At 34.2% G+C, this 18,165-nt stretch overlaps 2 protein-coding genes across 4 annotated transcripts in view; one reads left to right on the plus strand and one right to left on the minus strand.

Moving 5' to 3' along the window:
- The window catches only part of LOC109579481 (uncharacterized), a 319,803-nt gene that overhangs the window by 50,414 nt on the left and 251,224 nt on the right, over positions 1 to 18,165 (plus strand). The window lies entirely within an intron of this gene.
- Positions 1 to 18,165, minus strand: part of LOC105225307 (uncharacterized) — a 105,189-nt gene that overhangs the window by 9,711 nt on the left and 77,313 nt on the right. For all 3 annotated transcript variants that reach the window (XM_049446673.1, XM_049446674.1, XM_049446672.1), the window contains 3 exons: positions 16,568 to 16,827; positions 5,645 to 5,764; positions 2,515 to 2,653 (listed from right to left, as the gene is read on the minus strand). In XM_049446673.1, coding sequence (XP_049302630.1) covers positions 2,515 to 2,653; positions 5,645 to 5,764; positions 16,568 to 16,827 — 519 coding nt within the window. The remainder of the gene's footprint in view (positions 1 to 2,514; positions 2,654 to 5,644; positions 5,765 to 16,567; positions 16,828 to 18,165) is intronic.

The following is an 18,165-nucleotide window of genomic DNA, read 5'->3' on the forward strand; positions in this document are numbered from 1 at the left end:
TGTTCAAATAAAGAGTTTAGTATCGCCTTCAAAACAGACTCTTTTTTCCGTAAACTTTTTATAAGCCTCGGCTGGATTGGGTTTCATTGTCTTTACTCAATTATGGCAATTATGGTTTTATTGGATTTCAACTCGTTTATGGAGCGCCATTTGCTAGCTTCATTATCAGCAATGACTACGTTTGAAGGATGTAGTGTCTTCAGCTATTCATTTGTAGTCATAGTGTTATAACCACTTCTCAACATTGTTTTTGCTAAAGACTCATGCGTTTCTATATGAAGCATTGACATGTTTCACGCGTAAATTATTAACCAAAATAGTACCCAATATCTTAACCTAAACATTAACCGAAGTATTAATCAAAATATTAACCAAAATGTGTTCAGTTGGTACATATTACACATTGAGATCCTCTGCCGAGTCCGCTGTTCCAGGATTATTTCTTTAACTTTTTCGATGGTTTTGTCATCAGAGGTTGATGTATGACTCGCAAGAGGTCGTGAAGTACAGACTTGAAGACCTATGATTAAGCACTGGTTTTTGAAATATTTACATTATTTTTTTAAAGTAGTGCGCATAAGCATCACATGCTCTAAATTTTTTAATTTAATCCTAAAAGTATACTTCGATTTCGAAAGAAACATAGAACGCTTCAAAAGGTTGGTACATGAGTATATATATAACTTATAAGAGTTGGTTGCGAAATATTTCACTGTGGCTTAGTATACTTGTAGTCTACATAAATGTCTAGCAAGGACATGCTCCATGTTTTAATCCTAAAGATATACTTCGATTTCGTTATTTCACTAGAGGGTTTCGAAGGGTTAGCATATGAATATATCTATAATTTAATAAGCGTTGCTTATGGAAAATTTCTCTGTATTTGACTTAATATAGCCTACATAAGCGTCTAGCAAAGACATACTACCAATTTAAAAATTTAATTCAAAAAGTATGCTTCAATTTCGAAATTTTCGAGGAACATTTAGGCTTCTTAAGCGAATTTCAGCCTTAACGGCTTACACATTTTAAATTGGACTTATAAATTTAGACCGTATTTTTCTTACTGTAGTCTGGCGAAGCATTTAGTAAAGACATACTCCTGATTTAACAGTTTTATTCAAGAGGAATGCTACAATTTCGAAATTTCTTCGAATTTCAGTCTTAATCGCTTATCAATTGTAACCTGGGCTTATAAATTTAGACCCTATTTCATTCACTGTAGTCGGGCCACATATTTAGCAAAGACATGCTCCAGATTTAGTGATTTTACCCTAAAAGTATGCTTGTATTTAAATGTATTAGCGTAAATTTGGCTGCTAAAAAAACTTTACCACTGACCATTTGCTAATTATACCCTACACTAAGTTTGCCACGAAGCTTGAAACATTTGGAAAGAGACATAGGAGACCCCACAACAAATTTTTATAAAATTGATCAGCGTGACAAGTCGAGAAGAAGTAGCCGTGTCAGATTTTTAGATATTGATTTGAGGATTTGCTTAGGCTCTTTTCTCTGCAATAAGCTGCTTATTTGTCAGAATTACTGATAACTGACCACTGTAGCATACAACTAACAGCTCAACATTAAGTATTTGCATGTAAAATTTCACAAGATATCTTCACTAAACTTATACCATATCATGATTGTTCAAGGCAAATATATAAAATCTAAAGAAAATGGCTCAGACAAGACTACTATGGTTAGTATATAACTTCACTACAAACTTGCCGTTCAAAATCAAAATAAAGATTTCTTATACTCTTTTATGTCAAAAGAAATGCACCTGTGAAGGTTGTTATACCTTGGCTTCAGTCGATCTTAACGTTTTATCTTATTTTAAACTACTTCTGTAATACTCTTGAAACTGCTTGGAATTTTATTTTTCAAACATTCTCTTCTTTAATCCTTCCACTCTCACCTTCCTTCCACATCACTTTCGTTTAACAATGCATTTTATTTAAAATTCTAAATAGATTGCTTGACCTTAAAATAAAAACTTTTCGCTTGCTAATTTCAAGCACTTACATAACGTTGCATAAATAAGCCGGAGAAATTTGAATAGAACCGCAGGAACAAGTGCAGAAAACCCCTAAACGCCCAACAAATGACTAACCAGCGCGCCGCCAGCGCCATGGCACAAGCGAGCACGCACCCACGCGGGAGCAGTTGGCAGTTGGCAGTGACGCTGACACTGACGCTATTATCTCCATCAAGTGGTTAATCTTTAAACACATAATTGCGCCAACACCAAGCGCGACGCGCTCGTAATGCATACTTTTAATTTTATTCACGACCTACACTCACTCACCACGCAACGTGTGCGGCATTCATGCACATTTCACATTTTTTATGCGCGCCGCGGAGATTAGCAAACAAAAAATTACAATAATAAAAATTGTAGAAAATGACGTTACGGAATGGGAATGAGAAAATGAGAGAGAGAAATAAAAGCAATATGCTTATAATGAAGGCTTTGCTGGAATGAATGTGCGCGCGCGTAAATTTGCTCACCTCACCGCCCGCCGCATTGCTGGAGTAACTCATGCGCTTGACCTTCTTGAACGTGGCATCGTCCTCGGCCTCCTTCAATGCCTGCTCCAGCACGGTGTCCAATTCACGACTGCGTGGCTCATCCAAACCCTTGTAGCCACTGTCGGTGATGGATGGCAGAGAAGAAGCGAGAAAAAAGAAAAAATAAAAAAAAATTAAAATAAAAAAATGAAAATAAAAATTAAGAAACAGCAATAATAGTAGAAGTCAAAAAAACAAAAAAAAAGCAAAAAAAGCGAAACAGGAATAAAAATCATAATAATAAAATGCGCTAAGTGGAACAAAAGCGCGTTGTATGAATGGGCCAACGCACAAAGCGCATAGCAAGAAGTCTATCCGCCTTAATGCATGCAAAAATTCACGTCTCAATGCCAGCTTTTTTGTGCGTTAGCAGTTTGTGCCTCTTTCGAGGCGCTTCGCTTCACGGCTGGCTCAGCAGTCTCTAGTATAGTAGTGCAATTGTCTACTTGTGGCAAGTTGCAGTGGCATGCCGCTGCCTACATATACATTTTCATGAGTTGCGCGCGGCTTTAGCTTTTTCGCTACTTTTAAAATATTTGCTTAAACTTCGCTCATTCTTATGCCGCTCTACCGGTTTAATTTGTATTGAGCTGGACACCATGGCGTATACGTAATTAAAATTCATTTTAATTTATCTACCACTTTCGCTGTGCTTTTGCCTATTATTTCTTGCACCCTAGTCGAATTTTATTTTGATTACGCTTTTTCATGCTCATTTGCAATTTTTGTGTGCATTTTCGTTTTCATTTTTGGTTTCATTTTCGGTTTGAGTCACGGCTGCAGTCTCATTATCATTGCGCTTCGCTCTTGCTCTGCTAAATAATGCGCTTTTTTTTAAATTGTAAAAAATCAGTTAATTGCGCAAAAAGTTATAGCATGACTATTTGGTGAAACTCATGCAGCAGCATTCGTATGAATTGTGCAGAAAACAATTGTTGGCATTGGCTGTTGTAGCCAACTAACCAACTAACCGGTTAGTTGCTGCGCTTTTGTTGTGTAATCTGCAATTTGTTGTTGTTGGTTGTTGCATTTTGTGTTTATGTGATTTTTTTCTACAATATTAGCCTTCGCTGTTGTTCTAGTTTACGTTTTTTTGTAGTTCTGATTTATTTATATCCAACTTTCCATATCATTGTTACGTTGGGTAGCTGGGAAAGGGTTCATAAGTTTGAACATGGCTTGTTTTAGTGGGCCAATTAAATATTTAAAGTTTTTTCAGCGTTTTTTCAATAATTTTTTGAGCGCTCTCCCTTCCTACCTAACACCGACTGATACCAATTAGTATCTATGCTTGTGGTGAAAAATCGTCTTCATTCATTTCGTCTTGGAAAAATTACTGAAAAATATTTAAAAATGGAGCAAAAGCTTGAGAAATTGAAATAATGTCGAACAACGTAGTTTTTTTTTTTTAATAGTTGTATTTTGCTTATTATGCAAGCTGTAATCCATTGCTAGACTTCATGTTGCAGGTAGAAGATTAACAATTATGCATTATGTAGGCTTTATGAGAATTTTTCGAACCTGAGTTGGTTAGATCAAGTTTATTAAAATGTCTCAAACAATTAGAAGAAAACTTTGGAAAGGTTTTAAGAATTAGTTGATAATGATTCGGATGATGATTTGAATCGATTTAGCCATCTCCGGTCGTCGATCCTTTATATACGATCGATTTATATACGATCTAGTTCTTCAGTTCTTAAGATATCGATGTGAAATTTCGCACTCTTTATTTTCCTTCTAAAATGTAGCTCATATGTCGGAATCACTGATATCGGACTACTATATCATATAGCTGCCATACAAATTGACCGATCTAATTCGAGTCCTTGTATGAAAAACTTTTTTATTTGAAAAGCTCTCAAAGCGAAATAAGGCGAATATTATTGCCTAAAGAAGCACTAGTATATGCAAAGAAATTATTTAGATTGGGCTACTATAGAATGTACCTGTCATACAAACTGAATGACTGGAATCAATTGCTTGTATGAAAATCTTTTTCATTTAACGAGATATCTGCAAGAAATTTAGCAAAGAATATTGCCTTGGCCAATAATCCAATCTCCGCTGAAATTGTTCATATTGGAGCATTTTTATTTGACAAAATTTCTTCAAGAAATTTGGTATGTGATATTGTCTCAAGCAGTAATGCAATCTCTGAAGAAATTATTCAAATTGGTTCTCTGTGGCATATAGCTGTCAAATAAACTGAGCAATCGGAATCAAGTTCTTGTATGGAAAGCTTTTTCACTTGTTGAGATACCTTCACGAAATTCGGCACAAATTATTGTCTTAAGGAATGGTGTAATATAAGAAGAAATTGTGCAGTTCGGGCTAATATAGCATAGAGCTGCCATACAAACTAATGGATTAAAATTAAAAAAAAAAAAAAAAAAAAAAAAATTTTTTGTATAGCCTTTTATGCTCCTGGTAAGGTTTTATCAGCTTTTATTTAGCCGAATACATATGTCACTTTTTCTTGTTTTTACTACTATATAACTCTATGCCATCTATTAAAAAGTCGATATTTTAATATTAAATGCGTTCATCACACTCCTTCCTTGGGATGCTCATTATTTCGTCTTAGACTTGTTTTTGTTGTTTAGCGCAGCTTTAATGTATATTTCAGCAGCCTATCCATAGTTACTTCGTTATAAGCTACACCATGTGTTCACTTCAAAATTTTACTTCTAAAAACTCTCTGCACTGAAAATTATGGCGGAATACTAGCACAGATTATTCTCAATTTTCGGATTGCCTTCCACCCGTTTAATAAAATGCAGCTAATAAAAATATGCGACCAAAGCTGCGAAAGTGTATACTTTTGTTATTATTATTATTATTTTTTGTTGCACACACAGCATTTTTGTTGCACACACAGCAACCATAAAATATACTTGTTTCATAGTAGCCGCTTGTGGACCACTAAATTTGGCGTACGCTGCGTATACGTGACAATATATAAATGCACATAAACACTTGTAAGTTCGACTAAGCATAACACATACACGTTTATATACATATATAAGCGTATAAGCGTTTCCACATTTACAGTTATATTTTCAATACTTACGGTAATCCCAATTCGCCGAAGGCACCACCAGCGCCGCCGCCGTCACCATAGCCGCCCTTGCCGCGGCGTATCGTCGAACGATTCGTTTTTCGCACCGTGCGCAAATCGGTCTCCCAGAAACTAGAAAGTGAAAAAAATTGAAAAAGAAAGAACAAAAATATTAAAGAAAAAAGTAAAGATATTGCAACGAAAATGAATTTATGAAAACGATGCTAAGAAATTGAAATAAGTAATAAGCAGAAGTGATATCTTATATAGATACATATATGAATATCTGTATCTATAACTGGGAGTATAATATATGTGCATGTTTATAGTAGGTGGTTATAAAGGGTGATTTTTTAAGAGCTTGATAACTTTTTTTAAAAAAAAAAACGCATAAAATTTGCAAAATCTCATCGGTTCTTTATTTGAAACGTTAGATTGGTTCATGACATTTACTTTTTGAAGATAATTTCATTTAAATGTTGACCGCGGCTGCGTCTTAGGTGGTCCATTCGGAAAGTCCAATTTTGGGCAACTTTTTCGAGCATTTCGGCCGGAATAGCCCGAATTTCTTCGGAAATGTTGTCTTCCAAAGCTGGAATAGTTGCTGGCTTATTTCTGTAGACTTTAGACTTGACGTAGCCCCACAAAAAATAGTCTAAAGGCGTTAAATCGCATGATCTTGGTGGCCAACTTACGGGTCCATTTCTTGAGATGAATTGTTGTCCGAAGTTTTCCCTCAAAATGGCCATAGAATCGCGAGCTGTGTGGCATGTAGCGCCATCTTGTTGAAACCACATGTCAACCAAGTTCAGTTCTTCCATTTTTGGCAACAAAAAGTTTGTTAGCATCGAACGATAGCGATCGCCATTCACCGTAACGTTGCGTCCAACAGCATCTTTGAAAAAATACGGTCCAATGATTCCACCAGCGTACAAACCACACCAAACAGTGCATTTTTCGGGATGCATGGGCAGTTCTTGAACGGCTTCTGGTTGCTCTTCACCCCAAATGCGGCAATTTTGCTTATTTACGTAGCCATTCAACCAGAAATGAGCCTCATCGCTGAACAAAACACGCGCGCGAAACACATTTCGAACCGAACACTGATTTTGGTAATAAAATTCAATGATTTGCAAGCGTTGCTCGTTAGTAAGTCTATTCATGATGAAATGTCAAAGCATACTGAGCATCTTTCTCTTTGACACCATGTCTGAAATCCCACGTGATCTGTCAAATACTAATGCATGAAAATCCTAACCTCAAAAAAATCACCCGTTATATGTTCATATATATCTAGTTTCACAAATTTATATGTGAAATATATTTATACATATGGTCCTCACCTACAGCATATGAAAAGTATATTTCGTAATTGAATGAAGGTGAGAAAATATTATGTTAACACTGCTCTGCTGAGTGTGTGTGTGTGTGACGAAGGTTAAGTAGAGAGTGAAATGTGTCAAATAAAAGCAGAAATGCAGATAAATAATATTACTCCTGCCATTATAGCATTTCTATTTCACCTTTCTCTTCATTGCTTTTCACTTTTCTATTGCAAAAAACTCTTTAAGTAGACAATGCTCATTGAAAGTGATAGTTTTCTACTTTTCTCTGGAAATTTTTTAGCGCAAAACTGTTGGTAGACATACAGATGGTTCACATATGAAATGTGTATTTATTTGTGTGTCTGTATCACATACAGAGCAAAAGCATTTTATTAACACTAAGCATATTAGGTATAAATAAGGTGATAGCATGTGTGTGAAATATCGGGGCCGAGCGTGACAGCAGGACAATTGTAAATTATATGAGAAGTTTATGTGTATATACTTATGCATATGTGTGCATATGCGGTTATCAGGTAAACACAGGTGTGTGAGTGTATAATTGAAAATTTAAAGGCACATGTGTATTTTAGTGTAGAATTCAGTATAACTGCAATAGCTTAACATTTTTGGAAAATATAAATTGAGTACATATAACTGTAAATATATATATGTATGTACAATACCTAAAATGCAAAATAGCCTTACACACTTTTCATAAGTTTACAGGCGAGGGTTAAACGAGATATGGTTTCTATACCGGAAATATTGAAATAAAACTTCAGTTTCGGTTATATATTGGTTATAAAATGGTTACGTATAGGTTATAAATTGGTTATGTATAGGTTATATAATGGTTATGTATTGGTTACATATCGGTTATCTATGACAGCGGAAGCTGAAAATTTTATGTGGTGAATCACAAGCAATAAATACACATTTTCGATTTGTTTGATGAAACGTTGTTTTACATTTTAGGTTTATATAAAACTATAAAAATTACACTTAACCAAAGATTTCACTCGAAATTATTATCTGGGGAACGAGATTTTGTTTTAAACCCGAGACATAGTGCCAAAATATATAACAGCATTTCGGTTCATCCGTCCGTCTGTTCATGAATACAAGCGATAAAGTAACAAATTGATGAAATTTCATACACGGTTTCCTTGGCTCCTAAGGAGAGTTGGTATTGCAAATGGGCGGAATCGGTACATTGCCACGCCCACAAAATGACGTTATGCGAAAACATTTAAAGTGCCAAATTCCAGCAATAAATTAAGATACATAGCTTTCATTTGTTAAAGGGGATCACCGTAACCAGAGATACCTGTGAGCTAAAGTTATGCCCACTCACCATCGAATTACTAAAACTGCGATAACTCATTGAGCAATGCGCCACAATCTACAAATTTCACAATTAAAACGCTTAATAGAGGTTGGTTTAGAAATGGAATAATAGGCGTGGCACTGCCCACTTCTAGGTAATCCTATATCTTGGGCACTACTTGAATTATTTCATACAAATTTGGTATGTGAGGTTATCAAAATATTTCTATCATGATTGAACGAAATCGGATGACAAACACGCCTTCATCCCATGCAACACAACTTTACATTTCATTTGATTCCTTCACTTTCTAAAAATTAAAGCTTTCCATGAAGGAGGGTACCTTAAGGTGTTATGCCATGAAATTATCGAATTCGTACTATATTTCTTTAAGGATCTAGACATCAAATATGCAGACACCGGTGTATATGCCTGATTATTTACCGAACCTATCACTAAACCTGTGAATTTTAGAATAGAAATTCGGGGAGAATATTTTTGTGATAACAGCATGGGCTTGTGTTAAAACTAGATAAAATCGGGTAAATGCTTCCTTTAGGTCCTTATACCAAATATAAATATTTTCGAACTTCCCGTTGATTTTATAGCCCATCCATCGGCCACTGTTATGTTGGGTTATGTTATATGGTTTTATGTTAGGATATGTTATGTTGAGTTATGTATGTTATGTGGTGTTATGTTAGGTTGTGTTATGCTATTTTATGTTATAGTATGCTATGTTATGTTAAGTTGTGTTATGTTATGTTATGTTATGTTATGTTATGTTATGTTATCTTGTGTTATGTTATGTTATGTTTTCTTATGTTGTGTTATGTTATGTTATGTGTCATGTTATGTTACGTTATGTTATGTCATGTTATGACACATTATTCAATGTTGTATGTGTAATGTATCGTGCCTGTTTCGCTAATTTTTGTTGCACTTTTAAAATTTTCAACTGCGTCTCTTCACTTATTATATCCATAGCTTATTTACATGGATACCACACCAAAAGTGGGTATAGCTACCTTATTATACCATAACCACACACAAAGTTTTCCAAATTTTTTATTAAAACTAAATTCTTTTCTCAACTCTCACTTCCTTACTATGCATTCCCTACTTTCCCAAGTTTTCTCTTCAAGCGTATCAATTTCACAATTATCCCACTATCGGATAATCTAAATTAATTGCAATAATATTGTGAGAAAACTTTCATTCTCCTAATAGGTTCTTCATTTAATGCTTCTCAATTACATTTACGCAATAATAATGTCAACACAGTACTGACTGACGTCACTGCGTGGCCATTGGCCTTGGCAGCAGTGAATATAAACATTGATTTTGCACAGGGAAAAAAAAGCTAAGAAAAAAGTTAGCAAAATGAAGAGGAAAAAAAATTGAAGAGCAACTTGTGGGCTGGGAAATTAATTTCAAGGCAAAAAATCATTGTGAGGAAAGCCATATATACATATCTACAAAAGGAGGCTCTGGGTATGTAAGTACGTGTTATGTAATGATACAAGCACATAAGTGAAGCATGTGTTTGTGTGAGTGTGCATGGAAGCTTGCCAATTTGAGTTATTGAACTTGAGAAGTTTGCGCAACCCATTCAAGGCGTTGCTGATATGTCATTTTAGGTGGCAACGCTCGTTCGTTCGTACGCAGCAAAATGTTGCACGACAACACTATCACAGCTAACACGCCTACGAGGCAAATTGCCGCCGAAAACACACGAAAGAGTGAAAAATAAAATTTGGCAAAAGTTATTGCTCTTTGTAGTTAAATTTTTCCTCTTTGCTATATCTCATTTTTCAATTTTTCTGTTTTTGGTTTTTGTGCTTTTGCACGAGGCACCCATTTATTGAGGAAATCGATATTTTTCGGTTTGGTAATCGATTTTAAATTATCTTTTGTTTGTCATTTCCGTTTTTGCAATGGCTTCCTGTTTGTGTGAGTGGGTGTGTGTTTTGCCGAAAAACCAAAAGGCGAGCGCGAAGGTTCGCTTTACTGCCTGCGATGCCTTCGCCAGGCTACATGGCAGGTGTGATAAATGGACTGTTATCGCTTTATTAAGCAATAAAATTGAAATATGGCCATTGCCGCTGCATTGCGTTCGAAACACGAAAATTACGCAATAAAGTATTGAAAGGAAATAAAAAAATAATTGAATACAGACGTTGAAATTGGTCTATGCACATACACAAACGTACCAAAGCACGACAGAAGGCGCTGTTGGCCGCGTACGTGCGCCGAAAATTGTTTGCTTATTTCTATTTCATTTCATAATAATTCACTTGGCGCGCAATATCCTTGAGAGGCTGAGCATTGGCAAGCGTAGATTGGAAAATCATATTTGAAATCCGGTTTTTATTTGTTTGTTTTCAAAATTCTTATCGCTTATTAGAAAGAAAGCAGAAGTTTTATGGCATTGTTATTTGTAGGTATATATATCTAAGTAATCATTACTTTTTTTATTACATGCTAATTTATATCTGCATCTTATTTCTTTGTTGTTTTACAAGTAGTTATATACATACATAACTAAAGAGTCATTACCTATATAATTACAAATCGACCAAATAATCATTTCTTATTTGATTACGCGTCAAAACAAAATCTAAACATTATCGCATACTGTTTTCTTTTATTACCTAATATGTTAATATAAGTAATCAGTTTTTAAAAGAAGCAGAATAATCGAACGACCGTTACCCCTATAATTACTAATTAACCAAATAATCATTACTTATATGATTACATATCAAAAAAATGTTACATTATGACATACTGCTTTGTTTTATAGCCTAATCTGCTAATGCAAGTACTTAACTAAATAATCATTACCTCTTTAATTTAAAACAAACAATGTAATCACTACGATTATTCAAAAGGTATTTGCATATTGCCGCTTGGTTTTACTGTATAGTCAGCTTCTGCAAGTGTGTACATAACAAAATAATCATTACATTTTCAAAATAAGAAAGTAATCATTACATTAACACTTACTTCAAGTCCGTATTATATCGCTTTCTTTTACTGCTTAATCAGCTTAAATAAATATAGAACAAAGTAATCATTATCTCTTTAATTACAAACAAACTATGTAATCAATACTCCTATGATTACACGGCAAATAGTGTTTGTATATTATCGTTTGATTTTACTATCTAATTAGCCAGTGAAAATATGTACATAATAAAGTAATCATTAAATTTTGATTTGCAAATTAAGTAAGTAATCATTACACTTACAATTACCTAAAAAATAAACGGTATGTTATAGCTTTCTTTACGGCTTAATCAGCTGTATGGATTCATAACATAGTAATTATATCCACTACAATTACATACTCATTAAATAATCATTACTCATATGTATATTATTATTATATGAAATAAAATCTGTATATTATCACTTTCTTTTAGCCCTTAATTAGTTTTTACAATTAATTCCAATTAAAATTAATTGAAAATGTAAAGATGACCATATAGAACCCAATAATCATTACATTTCTAATTACAAATTACCTAGATAATCATTACTCATATGATTACTTACAAAAAATCGTTTGTTTTACTTTCTATAATCACCAAACCTATTTGTTATTATATTTCAAGTAATCCGGCTAATTGGCCACACATGTCAATGCATTACATCGATTAATTTGTACTTATTTATTTATTTATCACTTTGAAGGTACCGTTTTATTATGGTCTTCAAATGAGACATGTGACACAGTATTTCAATAAATTACGTCTGTCAACCCATGTCTTAATCACCTTAATTACTCATTCATTTAATTAAGCAGTACATTAAAATTAAATGGGCAGTCAAGTTAAAGAGGTAATTTATAATATTATAGGTGAAATATGTTGTAGAGGTGGTTTAGTTGCTTCAGATGGGGTTCAAATAAGGCGTTATGTGATGCTTTGGTAAATTATACTAAGAAAATTATTTTGTGACACACTATGTTATGTCATAGTATGCTATGTGATGTCGTTCTGTGGCTTCAGTAATGCCTTGGTATATGGCGCGTTGTAATCTCTTGTTGTATTATGTTAAGTTACGTTACGTGTCTTAAAGTTAAGTTAGGTGATGTTGCGTTAAGATACGTTGAGTAAAGTTGCCTTACGTCGTTACGTTATGTAACGTTAAGCTAGGGAATATATATTTTCCTGTAGTTCCTAGGTGGAACATAAGCTAGGTAATGTTATGTTACGTAACGTAAAATTGTGTTACATTCAATGACGTTAACGTAAGATACGTTATGTAATTATACGTTACGATACTTAAGCTAAGTTACGTAACGTGAGGATCCGTTAAGATGAATTATGTTAAGTAATGCTTCCGTAAGTTATGTTACGTTAAAATACATTAAGCTAAGTTACTTCATGACGTAACAATACAAGTATATTATATTAATTTACTTTACGTTATGCTTCGTTACGTTAAATTGCATTACGCTATGCTACGTACACAAAAGTAAAAAACTTTCGACATTAAATTCATGTAACAGAAAATATCAAAATTACTTAGAAGAAATACTTTAGCTTGAACAGACCACGTTTATACGAATGTACGAATCTGTATGTCCAGACATAAGTATAAATGCTTACGCATATGCTACATTAGCTAAGCGGCGCCTGCGGATACAAATGCTCTACACTTTTTCATGCTCGCACCGCCTAAGCTCATACTTATGCAATTCATTGTCGACAAAGACCACTTAGACACGTCAGACACGCAGTTAGTCAGTTCATCAAAGTCAGTTAAAGAAAGTACGAGTAGAAATAGCATACGAAATGGCATCACTGAGCGATGAGTAGAGGATATTTACTCAACGCACATAGATACATATGTATGCGTGACTAAAGGGCATGACAAACACATATGCAGAAGAAAGGAAAAAAGCACAAATGCTTTACCATTTCCGCTCTACCACCAGCTTGAAGGCCATCAAATAGACAAGCGCAAAAAATGCGAATAAATTGCGTAAAGCATTTTTGAGTGGTGTGAAAAGAAAGCGGAGAAGAAGAGAAAATGTGCATATGGCAGTATTGGAAATGTTGAAATGCTTTAAATTTCAACGCCTATGGCCATTTGAAAGTAATCAAGATAACGGAACACAGGGTAATAGTAAAATGCTGCAAGTGTGTCACACACACGGCTGGCATATACATTTGTATGTATGTATGTACCTGCATATGTAAAAGGGATATAGTCTGATGGCAATAAAGATTGGCTTACAATCAAGATTTAGGTTAGTTTGATGCGAAAAGTTAAGTAAAAGAAAAAGTTAAATTGCAGGCAAAAAGTACAAATACTTTTTTGAAAAGTAAATGTGCTGGTGGTAATGGCAATGGTTATATACGTATAGGTTATAGTAGTTGTGTTAGTTTTAGAATATTAAATTGTTATTTGTATTGATATTGGTAATGGTAATAGTATTGGTTGAAATTGGCATTGATATTGGTAATGGAATTGGTACTGGTATTGGTATTGTTACTGGTACTGGTATTGGTATTGGTATTGGTATTGATCTTGGTATTGGTATTGATCTTGGTATTGGTATTGATCTTAGTAGTGGTATTGGTATTGGTAATGGTATTGATTTTCATATTGATAATGGTATGGTATTGTTACTGGTACTGGTATTGGTATTGGTATTGGTATCGGTATTGGTATTGGTATTGATCTTGGTATTGGTATTGATCTTAGTAGTGGTATTGGTATTTGTATTGGTATTGTTATTGATAATGGTATTGGTAATAGCATTGGTATTGGTATTGGTATTGGTATTGATCTTCATATTGGTAATGGATTAGTGTTGGTATTGATACTAATAGTGGTAGTATTTTTGGTAATATATACAAATACTAATTTATTGAAAATAGTCAAAAGAGAGTTTGATATTTATAACAAAAATACTTAGGAGTAATGATTATTGTAATGGTACTAACAAAAGTATATTATGAAGACTACCTTAATGTAAATTATAATGATTATGGCGACATTAGTTCTGTTTTTAATACTAAGACTACTGTAAGAGAAGAGCGTAAGGAAGTAATATAAATTAAATATTATATAAATGAAATAGTAATTCTAATAATTATCATTTATAAATTCTATTTGCTTGAATGATTATTTTAATGGTAATTACAATAAAACTGACAAAAGCTCTTTAACAATATTAATTTTTATATAAAGGAATACCATTCTTCAGGAACGCATATACATAATTAGGAAACCCTCAAAGGGCATACAAAAACAAACATAAATATATATAACCAGCACCGGTACTTATGTGTTAGCATCTCATTGTGTTTGTGACCATAGTAATTTTTTGCGCCATCCAATTATCGTTTATGTCCAGCTGTGTTATTAATTATCTGTCAGCGGTTGAGATTTGCCTTAAATCCTGCGCTATTGCTTTACCAACAACCGCATTTTTTTCGCACAGAATCTCATACATAAGACTACATAAATATACAGCAACCATTTGCCATGCTGTCTCTTCCACACTCGTTAACCGACAATACCGTTTTTATCTCGTCTTTTATTTTATCTCAGCCTTTGCTGTGCATTCACTTTCACTTTCGCCATCAACGTTTGGTTATAAATGCTTTCGAACAACCCCGCAAGCATTGTGAGAGGCCAGTTGAATGGAAAACGGAAATTACTTTTACTGATTTCGCCACTATTGGTGTCTGCCGACTGCATAACGCTTAAAGACACATGGCTATGGCAAGTATACAAGGTCTCCGCAGATTGATTAGCCTACATTTTGGCGTAAATGGAAAAGAATTGCCTCTGGACAATAGTAGTTATGTAGATAGCCATCAGTGCTAATGCGTATATAATCACCCTTTTCTTTTCAATTATAGTGTCAGTGAATTGTCTTTTCATATGGTTGGGGAATGTAGTGTGCAATTTAAGAGAAAGTTCTCTTATATGTATAAAAGATAATTGAAGTTTGAGTTTTTATACTTTAAAGTGGTTGCGTGTAGCATACCTCTTAATGAATTTGAGTTGTTTGCTAATATTAAGACAAAATTTATATCTTTCAAGCCGATATTTGTGTTTCTATATATATTTATATTTCTAGAAACTTCTCTCTTTTATTTAATATTTGTATATTTTGAGCCGAAATATTTTATGACGCATTGCTTTTATTTATTTGGGGTATAAATTTGCAAATCACTTTTAGCTTATGAAACGAAGCGTGGCCGGATTATTACTAGCAAGCTGCATACATAGCATACTTTCAGGCGTCTTTGCTTACCTACTTCTAACAAATATTAGTTGCATGCTTTGTTATACTCTTTGTCAGTGGGCTAAACCAAAACAACTTGTCTGTATATCGGTTTCCTTTGCATATCTTTGCTCATTACAGTTAAAGAAGCCTCAAAAAGGGGTCAGCCCATTCAAATAAAAAAGGATTTAATCAGTGAATCACTTGGAATCGAAATTGCGAAAGACAAGCGGGAAAATCGTGGGGGCTACTTGGAAAAATAAATAAAATTGGTATTGGTATTGGTACAGGTATTGGTATTGGTAATGGTTCTTCGGTAATTCAGAATAAAAAATACTCTTCATTTATCTTATTTTCACAAACAATAGCTCCACTTTATACTTTGTTTTAAAGGAAGTAAAGAAATATATACACTTTTCGTAAATTGTGAAGCCCTATTTGGAAGTATTATATTTATTTGGTCTTTTTTTTACAACCCCCCTTTGTTTCCCTATACGTCTGGGCTTCTTTCCATCTCTCTTCTAAATTTTTTTGATTTTTTCCTAACTCTGAATATATCTGTTCCTCTTTCTAGATCTTTCCCTTTTTCTCTATCCCTATCCCTAACTTAATATCTCTCTTGCTTTTAACCTCCTTTCTCTATATTACTGCGTTTCCTTCTTTATTTTTCTATTTCCCTTTTCAATACTCTCGATATTTCCGTCCCTTTTTCGCTCTTCATCACTATTTCTCTTTCGTTCTCACGCTCTTTCTTCGTCACTCACTCTCTCACTCTCTAATTCATCATCTATCTTCCGCTCACCTCATAGCGTAACCTTGTCTTTCTTTGATCTCTATTTCGAATACACTCTATACTAAAAATAAAAAATTCTCAGCATTAAATTCATTTGACTGAAGATATCAAATTTTCTTAACTGGAATGAACTCTCCATACTTAGCTTAAGCTCTTTTGACTTCTCATATCACTTCGTACTCTTCCCTTCAGTTCATTTTGTATCATCCCTGCGTCATTTTTGCTTACTCACCGTTTCAAATCCGGGCTCGCCGTGTAGGGCGCCGAAACTTCTTTTATTTTCAAAACAATTATTGCCGTTATGAAAATGCAAATAATATTGATGACCGTCAGCAACGAAGATATAATGCCATTAATGAAAAACTCCGTAGGCAAATAATTTGTATAGAGAAATGGGTAGGAAGTATTGCCATCCAAAGGCTCATCTTTCAAGTGTGGTATGCGTATGCCGGGATAAATAAGCCAAATACAAGCCAAGGCCCAGAAGAGACCCTATTGAAGAAAGAAAGAAGGTTATCAAATTACATGAAATGTGCAGCTAGCGGAATAATCACTGTAATTCTAAGAATAATTTGTTAAGCAGAATATGCGCTACTATTTCATGATCATTTAAATTTTAGCTCAGCATATTCCATCTAAATATAATATATGCTAATACATATCTAAATCTCTTCTTCTTCTAAATATTTTCCTGTAAATTTCTGCAAAATTCTCTGTTTTTTCTCCCTCACACGCTCGGTGTTGACTAAATTTATGCAGAAAATCCGTTTTTATGTAATTTGTCTCGCTTTCATGGCTTGACACACTTTTTTTTGTCATTGGGTCAACCAGCCGTCAATAAATCCTGCCACAACACAACACATAAACACACGTACATATGCACACATTGGACCGTAACCCACGCTGTCTGCTGCTGCTATGTTCCCTCCTCATTTTTACTTTTTGTTGTGAACTCATATTTATTTATCGTTTGTGCAATGCAAATTAAATGCGGCTGCGCATGCGGAAAAGTCTTAATAAAATAAACCATTGACCTGTCTGTACTGGCTGGCGGGGAGATACATGTGTTGTGGATTTATTGAAAAATGCAGAAGCCTAAATATTTTTTTTTGTTGTGTAGAAATGTGCATGAACACATAAATTTGTTAACCCGAGTGTGCCTTGTAGGAAAGTTCTTTTCATTTAGACTATAGTGTTAGATTTCCAACGGTCACAGCTCGAAGGGGATTACGTAAACTGAGGCGAGAAGAGTGAGGAAGCATTGAAATTTTTAATGTGGATGCATTAAAAGTTCCCAGTCAAGCTCTCCCAGTATTTGCCAAGTTATCAAAGATTTTTGTGTTCTAGTGTTGTCCTGATGGAAGACGAAGCCCTTTCTGTTGATCAGTTCTGGCAATTTTTTTCGATTGCTTGCTTCAATCTCATCAGTTGTTGAGAGTAAATTGTAGAGTCAATCGTTCTACCAGGCTGAAGCAGCTCATAGTGGATAATTCCTTTCCAATCCCACCAACCACTCAGCCTAACCTTTCGAGACGTCAATCCTGGCTTTGCGACCATTTGTTGAGCTCCTTCACGCTTGGATCGTGATCTTTTTTGCACATTATTGTCATATTTGATGCACTTTTCGTCTTCTGTTACCATTCGCTTCAGAAATGGTTCGATTTCATTTTGCTTCAGCAAAGAAAGAAGAAAAAAAGTTTATTTTCCACTTGAGTTTATGAACTAAGAGTTGGCACACTTTTTCTCACAGGGTGCTATATACAGCCCATATAAATATATTTATATTTCAATAAAGGCGTTTATTCTGCATTTCCATAGTTGTACGCAAAT

The sequence above is a fragment of the Bactrocera dorsalis genome, chromosome 1, assembly GCF_023373825.1.
Source record: "Bactrocera dorsalis isolate Fly_Bdor chromosome 1, ASM2337382v1, whole genome shotgun sequence".
NCBI lineage: Eukaryota > Metazoa > Arthropoda > Insecta > Diptera > Tephritidae > Bactrocera > Bactrocera dorsalis.